The sequence below is a fragment of the Cherax quadricarinatus genome, chromosome 68 (genome assembly GCF_038502225.1).
Source record: "Cherax quadricarinatus isolate ZL_2023a chromosome 68, ASM3850222v1, whole genome shotgun sequence".
In the NCBI taxonomy this organism is placed as follows: domain Eukaryota; kingdom Metazoa; phylum Arthropoda; class Malacostraca; order Decapoda; family Parastacidae; genus Cherax; species Cherax quadricarinatus.
This window is the reverse complement of record NC_091359.1, coordinates 2,742,557-2,764,557: the sequence shown is the minus strand read 5'-3', so window position 1 is coordinate 2,764,557 and position 22,001 is coordinate 2,742,557. Positions and strand designations below refer to the sequence as shown.

Sequence of the window (22,001 nt, the reverse complement as noted above, 5' to 3'; positions counted from 1 at the left end):
TGCCTCCCTCTACTCCATCCACTGCTGCTACTCCCTCTTCAGCTCTCCTCCTGCAAACACCACCATACCCAGCTCTGTCTCAATGTAAGTTTTCTGTGTGTGTGTGTGTGTGTGTGTGTGTGTGTGTGTGTGTGTGTGTGTGTGTGTGTGTGTGTGTGTGTGTGTGTGTGTGTGTATTCACCTATGAACTTATATGTGGGTTGCAGGGGTCGTGTCAAAGCTACGAGTGTACCCACTCAACTATATGTGGTTGCAGTGTGTGTGTGTGTGTGTGTGTGTGTGTGTGTGTGTGTACTCACCTATATGTGGTTGCCGGGGTCGATTCACATCTTCTGGCCCCTCCTCTTCGCTAGACGCTGCTAGGTCACTCGCCCAGCTCCAAGAGCCTAATCATACCTCTTCTTAAAGCTATGTATGGATCTTCCCTCCACTACATCACTCTCCAGATTATTCCACTTCCTGACAACTCTAATACTAAAGTAATATTTCGTAACATCCCTGTGGCTTATCTGAGTTTTCACCTTGCAGCCCTTTGTTCCTGTGTCCTATATCTGAAACATTCTAGCTCTGTCCACCTTGTCAATTCCCCTCAGTATTTTATACGTCGTTATCATTGTGTGTGTGTGTTTAAAAAGTTTGCATGCATGCCTGTGTGTAATTATATATTTGTAGTTACAAGAGTAAGAGGTGTGCCGCAGGTGTCCCGTCTTCTTTAATTTCATTTTTAAATACAGAATTTTCAAGTGTCCAGTGTCCTGTGAAGAAATGCTAAATACACTATTGTAATATGCAGTTTTTTTTATCGCTTTTAATTGTGGCGTATTGTTATCTCTGTTGCTGCTTCCAAAAATCTTCAGCTATTTTTTATCGTATTTGTGTTGAGGGATGGGGGGTTGATAAGTGGGTTCTAGACTCATTGGTAGCACGTGTAGTTTATACCTTCAAGATTGATGGATTGATCACATCGACTTCAGACCTGAGGAACTGATTACCTCCAACTCCTCCTGATCTTAACCATTCTCCTCTGCATTGGAATGAGGAAGCCATTGGTTGGCGAAACGTTTCCACAATAAATATGCCCAAGTGTTGCTGGCACACGTGTCTTTAATTCATCATCATTCAGGGGAGGCCTGGTCGTGGACCGTGCCACGGGGGCGTTGATCCCCGGAATACCCTCCAGGTAGGCAGGTATCGGTTCTCTGGGCAATTTATCTAGAGTAACTAAATATACCTAGGAGTTTCTCGACTATGGGTCGTATCCTAGAGGAGACCCTAGTACCCTCCCTCAACAGGAATAAGTTAGGCCAATTTTCAAGGATCCCAATGGAAATAAAGTCACTTTTACTCATTTTTGGGGTTACCCTATGTAATTGACGCATGTTACTATGTATGAGAATTTGTATAATTATTTATATGTACCTGGAGCAGAATATACTTACTTTTTTACTATCTTAGCTTGGAAAGAAATGGTATAAAATACCAATAATGTGGCTCTTTATTGACAATAAATTATCACATTATACTGCATTTATACCAGGTTAATAGTCCAAGTAAAGGCGTTTTCAAGAATCCTAGTACCCAATTGGTTTGCTTTCAGATATTTCGGCATTGTTTTCTTGCTTCACGGCTCTAAGTCACACTGATTTCTATTTTTTTTTCTTTTACAGTTTGCGGTGTGTGTGTATATATATATATATATATATATATATATATATATATATATATATATATATATATATATATATATATATATATATATATATATATATATGGTATTACCTCTATTTTTACTGGGCTTAGCGACCGCCACTTATTTACACAACTGACTGCACTTTTGTCAATTTTCAGTCCTTATTAAGCTTTTTGTGTAGCGTTGTGTATTTGTGTATTCTCCCTCACCCCCCTCCCCCATCTTTTAATCATATACATACTGTCCAGTGTTGCTGTTCATGTCTATATAAAGATCGCATACATACATACTATGCAAGACTCGCAAACAAGCGACACAGAATGCAAAACAACCACAGGGGGAGTTGAATAATAGCTCTAGGTCTTTCGTGTTGCAATCAACATATCAGGAGCTTGCAAAGTTGCAGAAATGAGTAAGAAAATCTCAGCAGATTCGTTCCGAGGGACGCTTTGCTAAGATTTTCGTACTCATTTCTGCAACTTTGCAAGTTCCTGATGTGTTGATTGCAACACGATAGGCCTAGAGCTATTATTCAACTCCCCTGTGGTTGTTTTTTGCATACATATGTACTTACAGTTCCTTGATAATGTGGCAAATCACGAAAACGCTTGGAAATTCACTTTTTTTCCCATAGTGTTTTTTTTTTGCATATTGTAATAACACATGCTTACTACGATCTTATTGCACACATTGCGTACATACATCCCGGTATGTCAAAGTCCAGGGATGAAACTTTGAGGTGCTAACATATACATTGGTTTAAATGAAATTAACCCACACGTAGGGTAGCGAAATTTTCTGTGCGATAACAGAGCCATCGTGTAATTTTAAGATCTACCTTTAATAACTTGCGCCTTGACCTATATAGCAGTGTTGAGTGTGCAGAACTATCGATGCCTTGTGCCTAACTTGCCTTGTTTAAACTAGTTATAATGGTAGAATTACCCACAAACTGTCAGGTAACGCAACCACAGGGGGAGTTGGATGATAGCTCTAGACCTTTCGTGTTGCAGTCAACACCAGGAGCTTGCAGTGTTGCAGAAATGAGTAAGAAATTCAGACAGATTCGTTCAGGGGAACGTTTTTGTAAAAACGAATTTAATTGTACCCCTTACTCTGCAACATTGCAAGCTCCGGATGAGGTGTCGATTGTAACACGAAAGGCCTAGAGTTATCATTCAACTCCCTCGGTGTTTTTTGCATCTTGTATCGCTTGTTCGCGATTATTTCGTGTTAGGTAAAGGGACGCATGCAACTAATGTCACAACTTATGTGTCCATTTATCTTTGTTTAAACTAGCGTTTAACTTGTGATAGAAGCGAAGTTGGTATATAGTATCCTTTATGTAATATGATTCGCGGTCAAATAATGGACAATTTAGAACAATGTTGAAACCTGTTTTAAACTAGGTAAAAAAAATGAAAATTGGTTTTGGCTTAACTCGTTCAGAAATAGACGGGTTTTGTGTACAGTGGCGCGCGCACGTGATTGTTTTGTAATTGTGGATGTTTTGTGTGCTGAAACGTACATGTGCGCCACAATGTGTGTTTTTTGTATACATGTATGTACTTTAGAGAGGGGGGGGTATTTATGCAGTTTTCTGTGTTCTGACTATTGTTTTCTACTGGTGTATTGTTCTTTTCCACAACTTTTGATAAAGACCCACCTTCCCTTTATGCTTATTAAAAGACCCCTCCCACTCGTTCACTCACTCTCATTCATTCCCACTCGCCCCCCTCCCTCTTTCACTCCCACTCGCCCCCTCATTCACTCCCACTCGCCCCCTCATTCACTCCCACTCACCCTCGCCCCGCCTCTCATTCACTCCCACTCACCCTCGCCTCCACCCTGACGCCCACTCATACACGCCCACTCAGGCAGCTTCCCCTTTCACTGAAGCAACGCCGCCCGCACCCGCTCCCATTCGTCCCCCCCATCCCCCTCATGTTGCCGCCCACCCGGCCCTCACCCCCACCGCCCGCACCTCCATCCTCCCCTTGTCAACCCCCTCCTCCCCTCAATGTGGCCGCCTGCACACCCCTCCGAGGTGCCGCTCCATCCTCCCACCACCACTATGGGTTTCTCCCTCCTCTCCCACCACTATGGGTTTCTCCCTCCCCTCCACTGTGGGCTGCTCCCTCATCTCTCACCACTATAATAATAATAATAATAATAATAATAATAATAATAATAATAATAATAATAATAATAATAATATTTTTATTTGCTACAAGTACTTGTACAAGGTATACAGGTCTAGCTGACATCAATGACAAACTCTATATAGAAATCCCCTTGTTATGGAGATCATTTCGGGCAAATTAGGTGTTTTGTCCCAGGATGCGACCCACACCAGTCCACTACACCCAGGTACCCATTTTACTGATGGGTGAACATAGACAACCAGTGTAAGGAAACGTCCGATGTTTCCATCTCTTCGCCGGGAATCGAACCCGGACCCCTCACCGTGTGAAGCGAGAGCTTTTGCCACCAGGCCATGGGGCACCGTGCTCCCTCCTCTCCATCACTATGGGCTGCTTCCTCCTCCCCACCACTATGGGCTGCTGCCTCCACCATGGGACGCTCCCTCCTCTCCCACTACGATGGGCTGTTCCCTCCCCGCCACTATGGGTTGCTCCCTCCACGGGACTCCTCCCCCACCACTATGGGCTGCTCCCTCTTACCCCACCACTGTGGGCCGATCCCTCCCACCCCCACAACCATGGGCCGCTCCCTCCCACCCCCACAACCATGGGCCGCTCCCTCCCACCCCCACAACCATGGGCCGCTCCCTCCCACCCCCACAACCATGGGCCGCTCCCTCCACCTTGGGACGCACGCTCGGGCTACTCCCTACTCAACCACCATGGGCTACTCCCTCCTCCACAACCATGGGCTGCTCCATCCACTACCACCACCACCATGGACTGCTCCCTCCTCCACCACCGTGGGCTACTCCCTCCACCATGGGCTGCTCCGTCCTCCACCGCTATGGGCTACTCCCTCCACCACCATGCCCTGCTTCCACCACCATGGTCTGCTTCCTCCACCACCACCATGAGATGCTGCCCCCTCCCCTCCCCCTCAACCGGCCCCCGACAACACATCCACCACATCCTCTACCACACTACCTGTGGTCGGCCCCTTCACCCCCACATTTCCCCCTTCCTAACTCCACAACCTGCACCTCCCCATTTCTCTTACTCTTCTCTCTCCTTTTATCCCCACACTCCAACTATACTCTCCCCCTCCACTTTCCACTACTCCTCCACTCCTCTCCCTCCATCCCTGCAAATTTATCAGTTCTGCTTTTAGGGTGGCATAATTTAATATTAAAATTATGCTTCAACAACAGCAACAACAACAACAACAATAATAATAATAATAATAATAATAATAATAATGAGATGTATCTCTCAAACCTCATGTACTGTATATGCCATCTTTGTACCAGCAATGTATCCTTTAAGTCTTGTGTACCATATTATGAATAAAATATACCTATTGATAAAAAATAAAGTTGGGGTGGTGGGGGAATTGAAATATTCAAATGGCTTCAGGAAGAACTATAAATATTTTTCCTCAAAGCCTTTTTATCCACTTCTACAAGGCTGTGGGTCCCACAGTTTGCACTAAAGGTAAACCCCATCATATAAATTAAAAAAACTAATAATTATTATTAATGATTTACTTTGAAGTAAGTCACTTTGACTTTTTTGGGGGGGTTTCCCAGGCAATTTAGATATGTTTCTATGTAAGACTATTATAATCAGCCAAAACGTGTGTAAAACTGTACCTAAATAAACTTAGTTACTGATTTTGTTGTATCCACTCTTCAGTGTTCCTTGTGTGAAGGCAGGTGATGGCGAGATGCTCCTTAGTGTACACTGGCCCACAATAGTTTATTGCTTCAACAAATACAAATCAGTTTTTTTGTTCAAGATTCTTGTGTAATTGATGCAGGTCAGCATTAATTATGTATATTATGAAAACCTTCAGGTGTCATACAGTGCCTGGGAATGGGAGGTACATAGATGTGATCAGAAGAAGGGGAGGGTAGCCCCAATTCCTTGGATCAAGAGCCTTCAGTATCATGGCATGTCCCCCTTAAGGGGAGATCAATTTTAATTGTTTTATTGTATGTATTTCATGAATGGTAAAACCGTCTCTCATTCAGCACAGGAGTAATTGATTCTCATTAGATAATTCAACAAAATTTATAAGATAATCTTTAGTGAAGTATTTAATGTGTGACAGTTTTATTTGTGGCAAGTGTAGAGATTGTATCATAAATGAACAAGAATTTTAGGGATGCTTAAGTATTATGATCATAAACATGTTCTTTATTTTACAGGAAGTGCGTCATGAGCGAAGAGTTTTTGCTTAAGTGGAACAACCACCAGACGAATTTTGTAGATGTGTTCAACGAACTCCTCAGTGATGAATCGTTTGTGGACGTGACACTGGTGTGCGGGGGAGAGGCAGTGCCAGGCCATAAGATGGTGCTGGCGGCCTGCTCCCCCTTGTTGCATCGCATCCTCCGGGACAACCCATGCAAACACCCGCTGGTCATCCTCGGCGATGTGCCTGCTAGAGACATGAGGGCAATGATGAAATTTATCTATCAGGGTGAGGTCAGTGTGTCTCAGAGTGAACTAGCTAGTTTTCTAAAAACTGCAGACAACCTTCAGATAAAAGGATTGGCAGAGGACAAGGAGAAAGAAAAAGAAGAGAAAAAAAGAAAAGACAAAGACAGTGATCGATTAGATGGTCGGCAAAGCAACAAGAGACAGCGGATGTTGGAATCCAGAACTACAGACAACTCCTCCCCTTTACCCATACGCTCACATAAGTTATTCAATGATTCTCATTCTTCTAGTCACAGAAGCCGGAGCAGAGCCTCCATGGACGATCAGCCGCTCAAAAGTGGTGGGAGAGGAGAAGGCTTGCATGCTCCGGCCTCTAAACATAACTCGTCAAAGAATTCCAGCTCAAAAATCTCTCATGACATTCCTTCTAAAGTCTCGAAGCCATCTGAGGAGAATGACATTCGGCATGTTGGTTCTAATAATGGCGTAGGTGATAATGTTTCACCTAAAGAGGAAAGTGTAGATGAACTAGTGAGTAAACAGTTTCTCTTTACCATTACCCATAATTTTTCTTCAATGCACTGGTCGTATCCCACCAATGCAAGGTGACCTAAAAAGAAAAACGAAAGTTTCTCTTTTTAAATTTAGTACATATTGTATACAAGAGAAGGGATTACTAGTCCCTTGCTCCTGACGTTTTAGTCGCCTCTTGCAACACACGTGGCTTATGGAGGAAGAATTCTTTTCCACTTCCCCATGGAGAATTACCTATAATGCCTTTATTAATGTACTGGTGTTTAAAAGAAATTTGCAGTGATATCCAAGGGTGTTAGTTGAGAAGTGTAATTTGCAATGGCTGTGTACCCCTCAAAGGAGGTTCCTTGATGCTGATGAGGGGCTCTTGATCCAGTGAATGGGATTTTTCCTCTGCTTGGATCAGACATGATTGCTTACTATTTCCCAAGTGCTGCATAACCCCTCTGGGTTTAGTTTTTCCCCTATATATAATAATAATGCATTGACTATAATAGGATGTCTTTTAATATGCTTTTAATAAGTGTTAGTAATTGCTGGGTTTTTTAATAATTTATGGTCCAAAAAGTTAGTTATACAATGATAAAAATGTTACACAATGATAGATAAGTTATCCAATGATATAAATATAAGTTATATAATGATAGAGGTATATGGATGTTGTGAATGAGCAGTTATAAGTAGTATATTATTACTGTATTAATTATTTTATTTGCTGGAGTCTTACATTCACTGTGTTTTTCTGTCTGTTTTAAATATTTTGATTTTTGTATCCATAAATACATATTTTTATTATTGGCTTTGTGATAGGTGTGATATGGGTTGCCCCATAGCCATCTCCCACTGAGGAGTACTCACCTAATTGTGGTTGCAGGGGTCGAGACTCAGCTCCTGGAGTGTGTGTGTGTGGGTGTGTATACGTGCATGGGTAGGTGGGTGGGGTACTCACCTAGTTGTGGTTGCAGGGGTTGAGTCACAGCTCCTGAGGTGTTGGTGTGTGTGTATGCGTGGGTGGGTGTGTGGATAGGTATGCACATGCTTGCATACACATGCATACATGGTACGGTAGTATTTTTATGTACTGTACTGTACTGTATTTTATATGTACATTGATCCCTACAAATTCATGACTTCCTTATTTCTGGGTTTAAATCATCAAACATTTTTAGTGATTATTAACCAGAGACTGGATTCCGTTATCTTACATTTTGTTGCTCAGTGACTCTCATGCCCAGGTCTCTCTATTCTGCTCATTATTTCTTATGAATGCCAATATTAACCAGATTAGAGTGATATGTTAAAGAAATATGGTCTCTGAAACACAAAACAAACCTAAATCTGAAAAGACTGTATGCAGGCATAATTGTATTTGAAGTTTCTAGTTTCACAGGACCTTGAGTAATGTAAACTTCCCCTCATCCTTCCCTGTGAATCTGTAGATGTGACTGTATTATTTTTATTTGCATGATGCCTAAAGTAGTATAGTGATGACGACCACAATATTTTGTGTCAAAACTTACATATTCAAGCTTTTGAGTACAGGAAACAGTGCAGTGCTGTTCAGTATAACAAACTGAATAAATATTTGTTGTCATTGCTTCATTGATAGTTAAAAGTTAGTCTAATTTTTTATTAAAAAAAAAATCCTAGGCATATAAGGACTATTGGGTTATTTTTAGATATAAAATTTCATTCTGGTCTGAGTTATATTTTTCAAAATGGTCTATATTCATAACCTATATAAATTTTGGCATAAAATTAACACACAACTCTTGCATTAGAGAATAAAATATACAGTACCTTTTCATGTCACTTTGTCTCCAGAGGAAGATCAACTTCAGAGAATATTCAGATGTATAGTTTAGGAAACATTATTATGTTTGTAGCAGTGTTTGACAAACTAAATGACACCACAATCTCAGTCAAAGTATTTTCTAGAAATTAGTGGTAAGTAACCCCACGAAGAAGCATTTCTTTGGTTACTGTGGACTTTATTATCATACAAAATATGGCTTAGTTTTCCTTTAAATATTTGTAGAGGTCTTCCCTCTGGTGTCAAATCACTCGCCATTATTTTGGAATTTCTGTAAGAACTAAAACCATCGGTTGACCTAGGAAGGAATGTAGAAATATTATTAACGTGTTATCTATTTTCAGACAGTTAAAACAGAGCCATTAGACTACCCTGGAGAGATGGTGTGGACAGAAGGTCATGGCACCATCAACAGTGATACCCTGGATGATGCTCAAGGACTGCTCCCTCTCGATGCATTACCTGGAGCATTAGAGGGAGTGGCAGCTGCCATTGTTGCCTCGCCCAACCTACCCATCATTGAGTTTGGTGAGTAGGAAAATTGTTGCTAATGGTTTATCATAATTTCTTCCTTCAAGTCTGTGTTGTTCGTGAATTGTTCCAGCCATGGCATTGTAATTTCTTCTTCAGTATAAATTCCAATATTTACAGTACTTATTTATATAAAGTGTGTTGCATGGCTGGCAGGGACTCATGAATAAGGTAGAGCATTCCATAGTCACTGGATATTTCAACTATGTCATGTATTTATGGTGAGCTAATAAACACTGGGCATCATGAACATAGCTCAACTCTTATTACAATTTTTTTTTCATCAAACCAACCATATCCCACCAAGGCAGGATAACCTAAAAAGAAAAATGAAAGTTTTTCTTTTTAAATATAGTAATGTATACAGGAGAAGGGATTACTAGCCCCTTATTACAGATATTGTAGATAATTACACACTTTTCTAAGGATATATACACAATTATTTTCTTTCAATTGATATTGGGAATTTTGCATTATTTTCCAAGTCCTGAAAATTCACAGGTGAAGACAGTCGAAATGATGATGGAAGTCGTGGAGACATGTCAACGGCATCAGATGACATAAACGCCAACACTACAGGGGTGAGTACCTCTTGGCCTCTGTTACACTAGTTAAGTCTTAAGGATTAAGTTATTGCTTTCACTTATCTTCTGATCTCTGGAAAACTATGTTCACACAGCTAAAGATTATAGTTGCTGGTGTTCATTTGACATTAAAAAAAAAAAACACAGGCCATCTTTCACCAGGGTACAGTAAACTAAAAAAAATACATTGTACATTATATAATACACATACTGTACCTGCATGTGTGAAGAAGTAGATGATTTAGCATTAACTTAATCCTTGATTTACTATCATTTTGTTGTACACAAATTGTGTGGTAGTGCTGAATGATGGCTTGAGAAACATTACTGTACATGCCTAAGCTCATCTTTACTACAATAAATATAACCTAGATATTTCAATATTTTTATAAATGGAAAACAGTTAAAATCAAAAAACTACTGTATTAGAAATTATCATTTCTATACTACATTCTGTTTATATTTCACTGAAAGACTTTGACTAATAAGTATCTTTTTAATTCATGTTAAACAACTAAGCAGGCTTAACCTATCATTTACCCAGAAAAATTAACCAATCAGTATTCAAGATCATAAGTTTACTAGTTTAATATACAGCCTCTCCTCACTTAATGACAGAGTCCTGTTCCTAATAACGTGTCGATAAACGAATTTGTTGCTAAACGAGGAGTATACTATAATGATAGTGGGTTTATGTCAGCGATCTTTGATATTGCTTTAATGTCACCCTTGCACCATTTATAACATTTTTAGTATATTTTTAAATGTTTAGACAGTAGTGTACTGTATATTGTAGTAAACAGAATAGAGGAAATCAGCTCAAATATACATTATTTAGTATGCATACTGGTCAGAGGGCCTGTCATAAGTCTGAGTCGTCGGTAAACGAGTACGTTGCTAAGTGAGGGGAGGCTGTATTTATTTAATTTTTTCTGCATGAAATTTTATTTCTCAATGCCTCCCATAATTTTCACACTCCGAACTGAGATAGTTCACTTCTTCTCAGCTAGGTTACCTTGCCATTAAAACATAAATATATATTAAAATAGAATTTTTTTTTTAACACGCTGGCTGTTTCCCACCAAGGCAGGGTAACCCAAAAAGAAAGAAAAACCCAAACAGAAAGAAAAAACTTTCATCATCATTCAACACTTTCACCATCACTCATACATAATCACTGTTTTTGCAGAGGTGCTCAGGTATGACAGCTTAGAGTCCCTCCAAGCTGCTATTATCCCAAACCCCTCCTTTAAAGTTGCAATCACTGTACTTCCCATTTCCAGGACTTGAGTCTGGCTAACCAGTTTCCCTGAATCCCTTCTCAAAATATTACCCTGCTCACACTCCAACAGCTCGTCAGGTCCCAAAAACTATTCATCTCCATTCATTCCTGTCTAACACTCTCATGCATGCTTGCTGGAAGTCCAAGCCCCTCTCCCACAAAACCTCCTCTACTCCCTCCCTCCAACCTTTTTGAGGACGACCCCTACCCCGCCTTCCTTCCCCTACAGATTTATACACTCTCTAGGTCATTCTACTTTGTTCCATTCTCTCTAAATGACCAATCCATCTCAACAACCCCTCTTCAGCCCTCCGACTAATACTTTTAGTAACTCCATACCTCCTAATTTCCACACTCCGAATTCTCTGCATAATATTTACACCACACATTACCCTTAGACAGGCCATTTCCACTGCCTCTAGCCACCTCCTCGCTGCACCATTTACAACCCAAGCTTCACGCCCTGTCTTGGTGGGAGATGGCTGTCATGTTGAAAAAATATATTAATATTATATAACATTAAGAGGAACAAAAGAGGAAGGTGGCAACAACAAGTAAGAGGGAGGTGAAAGTGTATAAACTAAGGGAGGAGGAAGTTCGGGCGAGATATAAGCGACTATTGGCAGAAAGGTGGGCTAGTGCAAAGATGAGTAGTGGGGGGGTTGAAGAGGGTTGGAATAGTTTTAAAAATGCAGTATTAGAATGTGGGGCAGAAGTTTGTGGTCATAGGAGGGTGGGGGCAGGAGGAAAGAGGAGTGATTGGTAGAATGAAGAAGTAAAGGGTGTGATAAAAGAGAAAAAGGTAGCTTACGAGAGGTTTTTACAAAGTAGAAGTGTTATAAGAAGAGCAGAGTATATGGAGAGTAAAAGAAAGGTGAAGAGAGTGGTGAGAGAGTGCAAAAGGAGAGCAGATGAAAGAGTGGGAGAGGCACTGTCAAGAAATTTTAATGAAAATAAGAAAAAATTTTGGAGTGAGTTAAACAAGTTAAGAAAGCCTAGGGAAAGTATGGATTTGTCAGTTAAAAACAGAGTAGGGGAGTTAGTAGATGGGGAGAGGGAGGTATTAGGTAGATGGCAAGAATATTTTGAGGGACTTTTAAATGTTGAGGAAGAAAGGGAGGCGGTAATTTCATGCACTGGCCAGGGAGGTATACCATCTTTTAGGAGTGAAGAAGAGCAGAATGTAAGTGTGGTGGAGGTACGTGAGGCATTACGTAGAATGAAAGGGGGTAAAGCAGCTGGAACTGATGGGATCATGACAGAAATGTTAAAAGCTGGGGGGGATATAGTGTTGGAGTGGTTGGTACTTTTGTTTAAGAAATATATGAAAGAGGGGAAGGTACCTAGGGATTGGCGGAGATCATGTATAGTCCCTTTATATAAAGGGAAAGGGGACAAAAGAGATTGTAAAAATTATAGAGGAATAAGTTTACTGAGTATACCAGGAAAAGTGTACGGTAGGGTTATAATTGAAAGAATTAGAGGTAAGACAGAATGTAGAATTGCGGATGAGCAAGGAGGCTTCAGAGTGGGTAGGGGATGTGTAGATCAAGTGTTTACATTGAAGCATATATGTGAACAGTATTTAGATAAAGGTAGGGAAGTTTTTATTGCATTTATGGATTTAGAAAAGGCATATGATAGAGTGGATAGAGGAGCAATGTGGCAGATGTTGCAAGTATATGGAATAGGTGGTAAGTTACTAAATGCTGTAAAGAGCTTTTATGAGGATAGTGAGGCTCAGGTTATGGTATGTAGAAGAGAGGGAGAATACTTCCCGGTAAAAGTAGGTCTTAGACAGGGATGTGTAATGTCACCATGGTTGTTTAATATATTTATAGATGGGGTTGTAAAAGAAGTAAATGCTAGGGTGTTCGGGAGAGGGGTGGGATTAAATTATGGGGAATCAAATTCAAAATGGGAATTGACACAGTTACTTTTTGCTGATGATACTGTGCTTATGGGAGATTCTAAAGAAAAATTGCAAAGGTTAGTGGATGAGTTTGAGAATGTGTGTAAAGGTAGAAAGTTGAAAGTGAACATAGAAAAGAATAAGGTGATGAGGGTATCAAATGATTTAGATAAAGGAAAATTGGATATCAAATTGGGGAGGAGTAGTATGGAAGAAGTGAATGTTTTCAGATACTTGGGAGTTGAAGTGTCGGTGGATGGATTTATGAAGGATGAGGTTAATCATAGAATTGATGAGGGAAAAAAAGTGAGTGGTGCGTTGAGGTATATGTGGAGTCAAAAAACGTTATCTATGGAGGCAAAGAAGGGAATGTATGAAAGTATAGTAGTACCAACACTCTTATATGGATGTGAAGCTTGGGTGGTAAATGCAGCAGCGAGGAGACGGTTGGAGGCAGTGGAGATGTCCTGTCTAAGGGCTATGTGTGGTGTAAATATTATGCAGAAAATTCGGAGTGTGGAAATTAGGAGAAGGTGTGGAGTTAATAAAAGCATTAGTCAGAGGGCAGAAGAGCGGTTGTTGAGGTGGTTTGGTCATTTAGAGAGAATGGATCAAAGTAGAATGACATGGAAAGCATATAAATCTATAGGGGAAGGAAAGAGGGGTAGGGGTCGTCCTCGAAAGGGTTGGAAAGAGGGGGTAAAGGAGGTTTTGTGGGCGAGGGGCTTGGACTTCCAGCAAGCGTGCATGAGCGTGTTAGATAGGAGTGAATGGAGACGAATGATACTTGGGACCTGACGATCTGTTGGAGTGTGAGCAGGGTAATATTTAGTGAAGGGATTCAGGGAAACCGGTTATTTTCATATAGTCGGACTTGAGTCCTGGAAATGGGAAGTACAATGCCTGCACTTTAAAGGAGGGGTTTGGGATATTGGCAGTTTGGAGGGATATGTTGTGTATCTTTATACGTATATGCTTCTAAGCTGTTGTATTCTGAGCACCTCTGCAAAAGCAGTGATAATGTGTGAGTGTGGTGAAAGTGTTGAATGATGATGAAAGTATTTTCTTTTTGGGGATTTTCTTTCTTTTTTTGGGTCACCCTGCCTCGTTGGGAGACGACCGACTTGTTGAAAAAAAAAAAAAAAATTAAGACTTTAGTATCAAACTCTGTAAGTCTAGTAAAAGCTTTATGAATTAATGTTTTGTTGTAAACCTATGATAAACACATGTATAATCAGTGTAAGATATGTATATGGTATAAGGGAATTTGAATTTGAATGGTACAGTTTTTGTAGGATATGTATGTATGCACAATTAAAGATTAGTATGCATAGCTTGATTGGTATGCACACATTTAAGACAGGTACACATAAGTTTAAGACAGGTATGCATAATTGTAAGACAGCTATACATAAGTTTAAGACAGGTACACAGACATTTAAGACTGGTACACACATGGTTTGGATAGATATGAACACACAGTGAAGAGGTGCCCAAGTCTAGGACTGGTACACAGTTTAAGGTAGGTGCACACAGTTTAAGATATGGGAAAAGGTACACACAGGTTCAAGATAGGTACACAGTGTATGCAGAATAAATATACAGAGTTAATTAATGACCTGAGTTGAATGCTAAAAATTCTTTTAGATTTTTTATATAACTTTTATTACTGCTTTATATAGTAGTGCATATGTATACCATAATATATATATATATATATCTATATATATTTTTTTTTTTTTAAATATAAATTAAGCTCAGAGTGGGATTTCTTTTTGACTAGTTCTGTGTCTGCTTCTTAATTATGTTTGTTGGTATATAATTATTGGACTGAATCCTTAGTTCACTGTAATTCAGGATTATTTGTGGATTGAGATGGATGGGGGGGTTATGAAACTGTCTGGCCTTCAGCAGATAGCTATGAAATGGACCATGGGGTCTCCTGCTGTCTCTCTTTGTCATGTATCTTTCTTTTTTTAGGTGTTTTTAATTACTGTTCCTTAAGGTGTAAGCATTCTGAGCTTTTCAATTGAATGTTTGGCATTAAGGGAACCATTGTGTCCTTTGCAGTTCTGCACTGGCATTTTTTTTTATATTGGTATATTCCACCTTTTCTAGCTTACATTATAGAGGTTATAATTCCATCCACTTTAGTGGGAGTACAAACAACAAAATTCCCATACTGCATAAAAGTGGCACTGTCAGACTACTGACAGTAAGTTAGTTTGAAGTTTGATGTGCCAGGTTGGCACTCTTCATTCCTTAATGCAAGTTTCCAGGGTCACATCATGAAGTCATTGTGTGAGGAAGCTGCATGGTAAATCTTGCTTTTGAAAGTCAAAAGTTCCAATAATAGTTAGGATTTATACTAAGGTGGACTGGGGAGGGTTTTGTAGGTAGCTACCACAACATAACAAAAATTAAGAATGCAGACAGACAACATACAAACTGAGATCTTTCTCTATTGTCATTTACTTAAGCAAAGTTGTGGTATCACCTACCATTCTCTCTACCAGGGTGACTGGGTGCAGGGTAGAACCTACCATTCTCTCGACCAGGGTGACTTGGTGCAGGGTAGACTAGCCCAGGGTTGTGTTGGAGACAATGGGGTGGTGCATCCATCCAGTCAGGGCCATCCAGCACTGCCTTTACCACCACCTCCACATCCTTCTACTCCAATTTCCCAGCACCAACAGCCGCAGCTGCCTCTACACTCGTCAAGCCAGCGAGGTGTTCTAGGATTCCCTGGTATTGCTGTGGTTCCGTCCTTCCATAGTGCTACCACCACCACCACTACCACCACATCACAGAGTAGAACCACTGGAGCTACCTCATCACCCCCAACAACGACAGCATCAAACTTCACCACCACTATTACAACGAGCAATAACAACAGCATGCATAAGTGTTATCAGTGCCCTTTCGTCACTTCAAATCCTTATACATACACTCGACACTTACGCATTCACTTAGGCACCAAGGAGTTCCGTTGCCGTGTGTGTGGCTTTGCCTCTTCACGCAAAGACTCCCTCATTCGCCACTTCCGCATGAAACACTTGACAGGAGAGATGGCAATGTATCATGATCTAGATTCCCGAGACATTGAAGAGTTGGCATTGATCAAAGGTATTCCTGAGGGCCTAAAGCTGTTGCCTGGTAAATTTTAGAGAATGGTATCAGGACTTGCTGCTGTGATCCAGGGTTTATTACATCTTCCAGATACCTGTTCATTTTTTGTTTTGAATTACAGTATACTTGTGCAAGTATCTGGTGGATACTTTGAATACTTCTTTCAGATATGCTTATGAAACACTGACTTAACCTAGTATTTATTTTCTTTGCTCGTTTTTCTCAGGTATTATGTAAAAAAAAATGAAATCAAAGAAATTACTACTAAAGAATGAAGTACTGGTGCTCTTTGCTGTGGATTCTGGCTAAACGCTAAAATAAGACCAGCAGCATTATTACAGTTTAGTGTGTTAATTAGATGTTTCAGTTCATCATATCTTAGCAGAGGAATGTAAGATATCCTGAGTAAAGTGGATTGATTTTATATTAAAAGCTCTTCAGTTATATTTTTACTAGAATTTTATTTTGCACTCAGAAAATCAAATCATTGAAGTATTTGGTCTATAGTATTTATTTCCTTTAAGTACATTTTGCAGTGTTATGTCCCATTAGGTAATATTTTTATAGCTCATGAAGACAAAATGGTCTTACTACTTTAGTCCTGTTAGTTCATGCATCAGTTCCTATTATTGTAGTCCATACATAGCAGATCAACACTCATTGTGCACCAGTGGAAAAAGAGACATAAATCTGTGACTTGATAAAGCCCACTGTGAAGGCAGAACTTCACCAGTAAAGGATCGATTTATAACCACACTTGTCTCTTTTTCCATCATGTCGGTAATGTATACCACTTCTGTCACTCGTACACCATTTGCTTTTCCCTGCTGATCATTTGGAATTTTTGGTCGCATTTCATCTGTCATTCACTCTTATGATAAATATTGTAATTTTAGAAGTCCATTCTGGAGTTGGTTGCTGAGTGGAATCTTGCTGTTGGTAGTAAAACCTTATTTATGATGGCATTATACAAATACAGTACAAGAATACAAAATTTATTTCCCCAAAAATACAAAATATTGCTGCAGTTTTGGGAATCACATTTCTATCTAGTACCTGTATAATTATTTTTTTAGACTTTGGTATGCAAAGCATTATGAGCAGACTAAAACTAGAACAGTACTTACAACTACTTAATACTAGTACAGGTATGGAGATAATGACGAATAAATGTAATAGTAATTTTAAGAAACGATTCTATATATACATGTACAGCTTCTGTGTAAGTGGTGAGGTATCTGTTGACTAAGCTTGTGGTAAAAGATAAGTTAAACATAAACATTTATGTTCATTACATATAAAATATATTAAATCACTTCAAATCAAATATTACAAGTTATGGAAATGGCTTGACAGTGTTTTTGAAGGTATTGGGAGATGACAAGGATTTTGAGCCTTCAGGTGGGTTGTTCCAAATTTTGGATCCTTTGATTGCATGAAGTATTTACTGAAGTTCAGTTGTACACATGGAATATCAGAGAGCTTAATTTGTTGTGTTGTGCTTGTATGTTCTGTTGCAGCTCTCCAAAAATTGTTTTAGCTCAGGGTTACTATATGTATTGAGTGTTCGGTATATGTAATATGTACAGTAGGATGTTTGGATACAGTACATAGGTTCCAATCTTTGACTAGGAGCGAGTGTTGTCTTGAGTCAGTTGTAGTGATTATTCGAATAGCCAATTTTTGTTGGGTTATGATTGGTTTTAAATGATTTTCTGTTGTGTGTGCATATACTATAGATGAAGTAAGGTAGATTAAAGAGTAGTATAGAATTAAGTAGTGTTGGTTGCAGTACATAGTAGTGTACCCTGGAATGCATGCCTAATGTTTAGCTATGTCTTAAAAGTGTTCATTGAATTTGTTTGCTGTCTAGTTGAATACCCAAAAAATTTCCCTGCATCTTGTCTTTGAATATGAATATTTAGCTTTACATTTAGTTGAATTACTAAATGTAAAAAAAAAAAAAAACTTTCATTTCTTCTTTTTTTTGAGTCACCCTGCCTTGGTGGGAGAAGGCTGGTGTATTGAAAAAAAATTTTAGTTGAACATTTTTAGCTTTATTCCCGAACACTCTGTGCTAAGTCTTACCAGTATCGATTGTTAATTTATTTGTCACCATCCAAGCTGATAATATTTCTAATTTAACAATTATAATGTTGACTAAGGTTTTTTTTTTTCTGACACTCTAAACCCTAAAATAATATTTCATCAGAGCTCATAAATCTTACAATTTGATTATAGGTAAATGAGAAATATATTGTAGGAGTTGCTTTGCAGTGAGGAGTATTGCATTCACATATGAGGCTTCCTCATTCTCCTCTGCCTTCTAATCCTCCTCTGCTACCTCCTTCCTCATTTTTCCCTATTCCTAATATTATTCCTCTGGTTCTCCTTTTTTGCATCTATTTTCTCCACCTTCCTCTCAACTTCACCTTTTTTCCTCTTCCCACCTCTTTCTCCCACCACCTCCACCTTTATCTCCAAAGCACTCATCAGTGATTATTTTATTTTGTAGACAGTAAATCCAAAATATTTGCACAATACTTTAGCAATGCAGTTTGTTCTCCTGCACATGAAGTGATGTGGGTGTAGCTGTTATTTGTGAAATTTGATAAATACTTTTGCATCACATTGCTGGCAATATGCATATAGAAATATTGATGTAGGTTAAACAGCCATAGAAACTTTGATTATTTAAACATAACATTTACAGATTTTATTTTAATACTCTATTTGTTTAAATTTTTTTTTTCCATGTTTTAATTATTGTAAATTTCACATTGTGTGTTTCAGAGCTGGAAACCTGCTCAAGACTAACCTGAAAATTAGAGAAGAAAATTTAGACAGTGTTTCAGTTCGTCTTAGGCAATTATTGAGTCACTCATATCTTGACAGTTGTCCAGGATGAATAACATCATCTAAAGTTTTTTTCCCAATTTTTGGGTTAGTTGAGAGTTCCGGCCATAATATTGTAACTCTTTTTCATGATGTACTTTTTTTAAGAAGATTTGAATATCCCCTTTTTTTTTTGTTAGAGTTATTTAAGTTATTGAGATAATGAAGTTTCCTTCGTACCTGTTAAGTAGATAAGCAGTAAATTTTACAGTATGTATATAGATATATATTTTCTAGGTAAGGTAATGTAATGTATACCACTGCCTTGCAATTCTGATATTGTATAAGCCTTAGTAAAGAAATGTACAGTAGTTTGATAATGTGTGTATAATTGAAAAGTATTTTGGAATATTTTTGTATTGTCAGGAAGACAACTAAGGCTAAGAGAATATTTATATTATGATAAATAAAGAACCTACTACTGTTTGTGAGCAAAAATTGCCACAGTACAGTGCAGTTTGCAGCATGAAAGAGGGTTTCATTGCAGAACCTGATGTAAAGGGTAAAGATTTTGTAACCATTTGCAGCGTGCCTTGTGGCTTTGTGTGGATAAAATGTAAAAAATGTAAAGACAAGCTACAATGTGGCTCCCAGGGCTAGAAAATGTGAATTATGGAATTTTTAGAAATTTCTAGAAATATGTCCTTGGCAGGTTGTAGGAAAGGGGGAGACATGATAACTATTGGTCATCTCCTACCAAGGCAGGGTGACCCAAAGAAGAAAACACAATCACAGGATGCCATACAATAGATGAAGATTTTTTAAGCACCATCAATAGGGATAATTAAAGACCCCCAGTTGTTAACTGAGTAAATAGTAAGAGCCATGAGGATGCTAGGAAAATCTTCTTGAAGCAAGTAATAAGAACAGTGGAATTGAATCTAAGAAGAGATAGTTTGCACCCCAGCCACTGGAAAGAAGAAAAATACGATAAATATCAAAGACTATACAAGTACAGTGGACCCCCGGTTAACGAACTTTTTTCATTCCAGTAGTATGTTCAGGTGCCAGTACTGACCGAATTTTTTCCCATAAGGAATATTGTGAAGTAGATTAGTCCATTTCAGACCCCCAAACATACACGTACAAACGCACTTACATAAATACACTTACATAATTGGTCGCATTTGGAGGTGATCGTTAAGCGGGGGTCCACTGTACTTGCTCTTCTATAGCTTCAAAAACACGAACTACTTAATTTTCTAAGCCAAGCTCTTCCATACACATTGACTTTAGAGTTTTTCTACTAATTCCTTCATTGCTTTATTCCTCAAATCATTTCCTAGGTCACTATGTGGTGGTCTTTTTTTTTTTTATTAATAGCGTCGAGAACTTAACTCTTGTATGCCACCGGTTGCATCAGTAATCATTGAGTGGAGACACTTTCCTGTTTCTTCATCCAGCAACACTCCGGTGATTCTTTGCTCTCTTCTAACTTACAATTGTCCTTCTGTATCTGCTCCTTGTAGCATATCAGAAAATTTTATTCATTTTATGAGCACTATATGTATATTTGTTTAAAATACTGGCTGTCTCCCATGGAGATAGGGTGACCCAAAAAAAAAAAAAAATACTTTCACAATCGTTCACACTACTAGTGTCTTGCCAGAGGCACACAAATATGACAGTTTAGATGTCCCTCCAAACTTCAAATATCCCCACTCCTCTTTCAGAGTGCAGGCACTGTACCTCCAGGACTCGAGTCCTAAAATTGAACCAGTTACCTTACACTTTGTTGTATGTACTTCCTTTACTTTTCCACCCCCATTATTTTCTCTGAGTTTTCTGTAACTTATTTTCCTTTCATTTGTTTTTAGAATCTTAATTATTAACATTTAGATTGAAAATTATCTAAGAGATCTGAACTTTTGAAGATCACTCTTGATTATACCTGCAGCCTCAACACTTCCAAATGAATGTTGTTTACATGATCTTCCTCTTCAAGGGGGGCTCCTTGGCGTGGTGAAGAGGCTCTTGGTCTGAGGAATTAGACCTGTCGGTCTACTTCCTCAGACCGAACCTAATTACCCCCCAATCCCCCGTTCCCTATCCCATCCTCCCCTTTTTCCTTTCCTCCTCCTCCTCCCCACCCCTCCCTTTTGCCCTTCCTTTTTGGCCTTTGGTTTTTTTTTTTTTCTTTTCCACAGGCACGCTAGTTCCTAGGTAGGGGAAAGGGTACCGGGGTCCATCCCATTCCGTTGAGGTTCTTGGCAGTGGCGTAGTTTGCCGTGGAATCTGGATTGCCTGGGGATGCCCTGATCCCTCTCTGGTATCCCGGAGGGTGGCTTTGGGTGTCTCTCGGGCGACGGGTGTATCTCTGGAAGCCACCTTTCGGATTCCGGGGGTGGTGGCTGAAGGAGGTATGCTTTGTGGTGGATTTCCGGCCGCCCTCTCTTTTGTCCACCGAGGTAGCTCGGCAGATGTGAGGTTGCTATCCCGGATTGCCGGTGTACTGGCATGATGGGTAGGGTATGGCACGGGTTCCATGCTGCATCTGCGCTACTTGCAGTGCTGAGGTCCTCTTCGGCGCGGAGGGAAATTTCTGGCCCTTTCATTCCTCCTAGGAACTATCCCTCCCCAGTCCCCCCTTTTTTTATTCTTTTTTTTATTTTATTTTCTTTTTTTTTCTTAAAAGCAAAAAGAAAGAAGTAACCTAACCATGGCAGCCCTAGTCCATGAACCTGCTACCCCCGGGCCCCTTCTTGATACTGCACCCCGTTCTGACCCCGCCTCGTCTTTGGACCACTCTTCGGACACTCCTCATGCCTCTGTACCTCTTGCCGGTGCTGTTTCCTCACCCGCTTCAGGTACTGAGGCCTCGACTGACTCCTTCGATTTATCTGACCTTCGCTCTCCTCTGACTATGCTTCCGGCCTCTCCCTCTACGGTGCGGCAATTTTCGAATCGCCGGCCCGTTCCACGTCGGACCAACTCTGGTCCCACGCCTAAACGACAACGACAATTACCTGCTGATGATACTTCTCCACCTTCTCGTTCTTCTCAGAAAAGATCGACACGTCCTTCACTACCTTTCCACGCTCA

The 22,001-nt window shown here is 39.7% G+C and overlaps 1 protein-coding gene across 3 annotated transcripts in view; it reads left to right on the top strand.

Annotated features, from left to right (window-relative positions):
- The window catches only part of LOC128697837 (broad-complex core protein isoforms 1/2/3/4/5), a 49,457-nt gene extending 30,027 nt beyond the window's left edge, over nt 1–19,430 (top strand). The window contains exons 1-5 of one of the 3 annotated variants that reach the window (XM_070099602.1): nt 1–84; nt 6,045–6,810; nt 8,971–9,154; nt 9,659–9,738; nt 15,623–19,430. The exon at nt 1–84 is cut by the window's left edge and continues 126 nt beyond it. In XM_070099602.1, coding sequence (XP_069955703.1) covers nt 83–84; nt 6,045–6,810; nt 8,971–9,154; nt 9,659–9,738; nt 15,623–16,102 — 1,512 coding nt within the window. In that variant the 5' untranslated portion in view covers nt 1–82 and the 3' untranslated portion in view covers nt 16,103–19,430. Of the gene's footprint in view, nt 85–6,044; nt 6,811–8,970; nt 9,155–9,658; nt 9,739–15,451 lie in introns of all 3 variants that reach the window. The other 2 variants (XM_070099600.1, XM_070099601.1) reach the window with 2 other exon arrangements.
- Nucleotides 19,431–22,001: the final 2,571 nt, after the last annotated feature.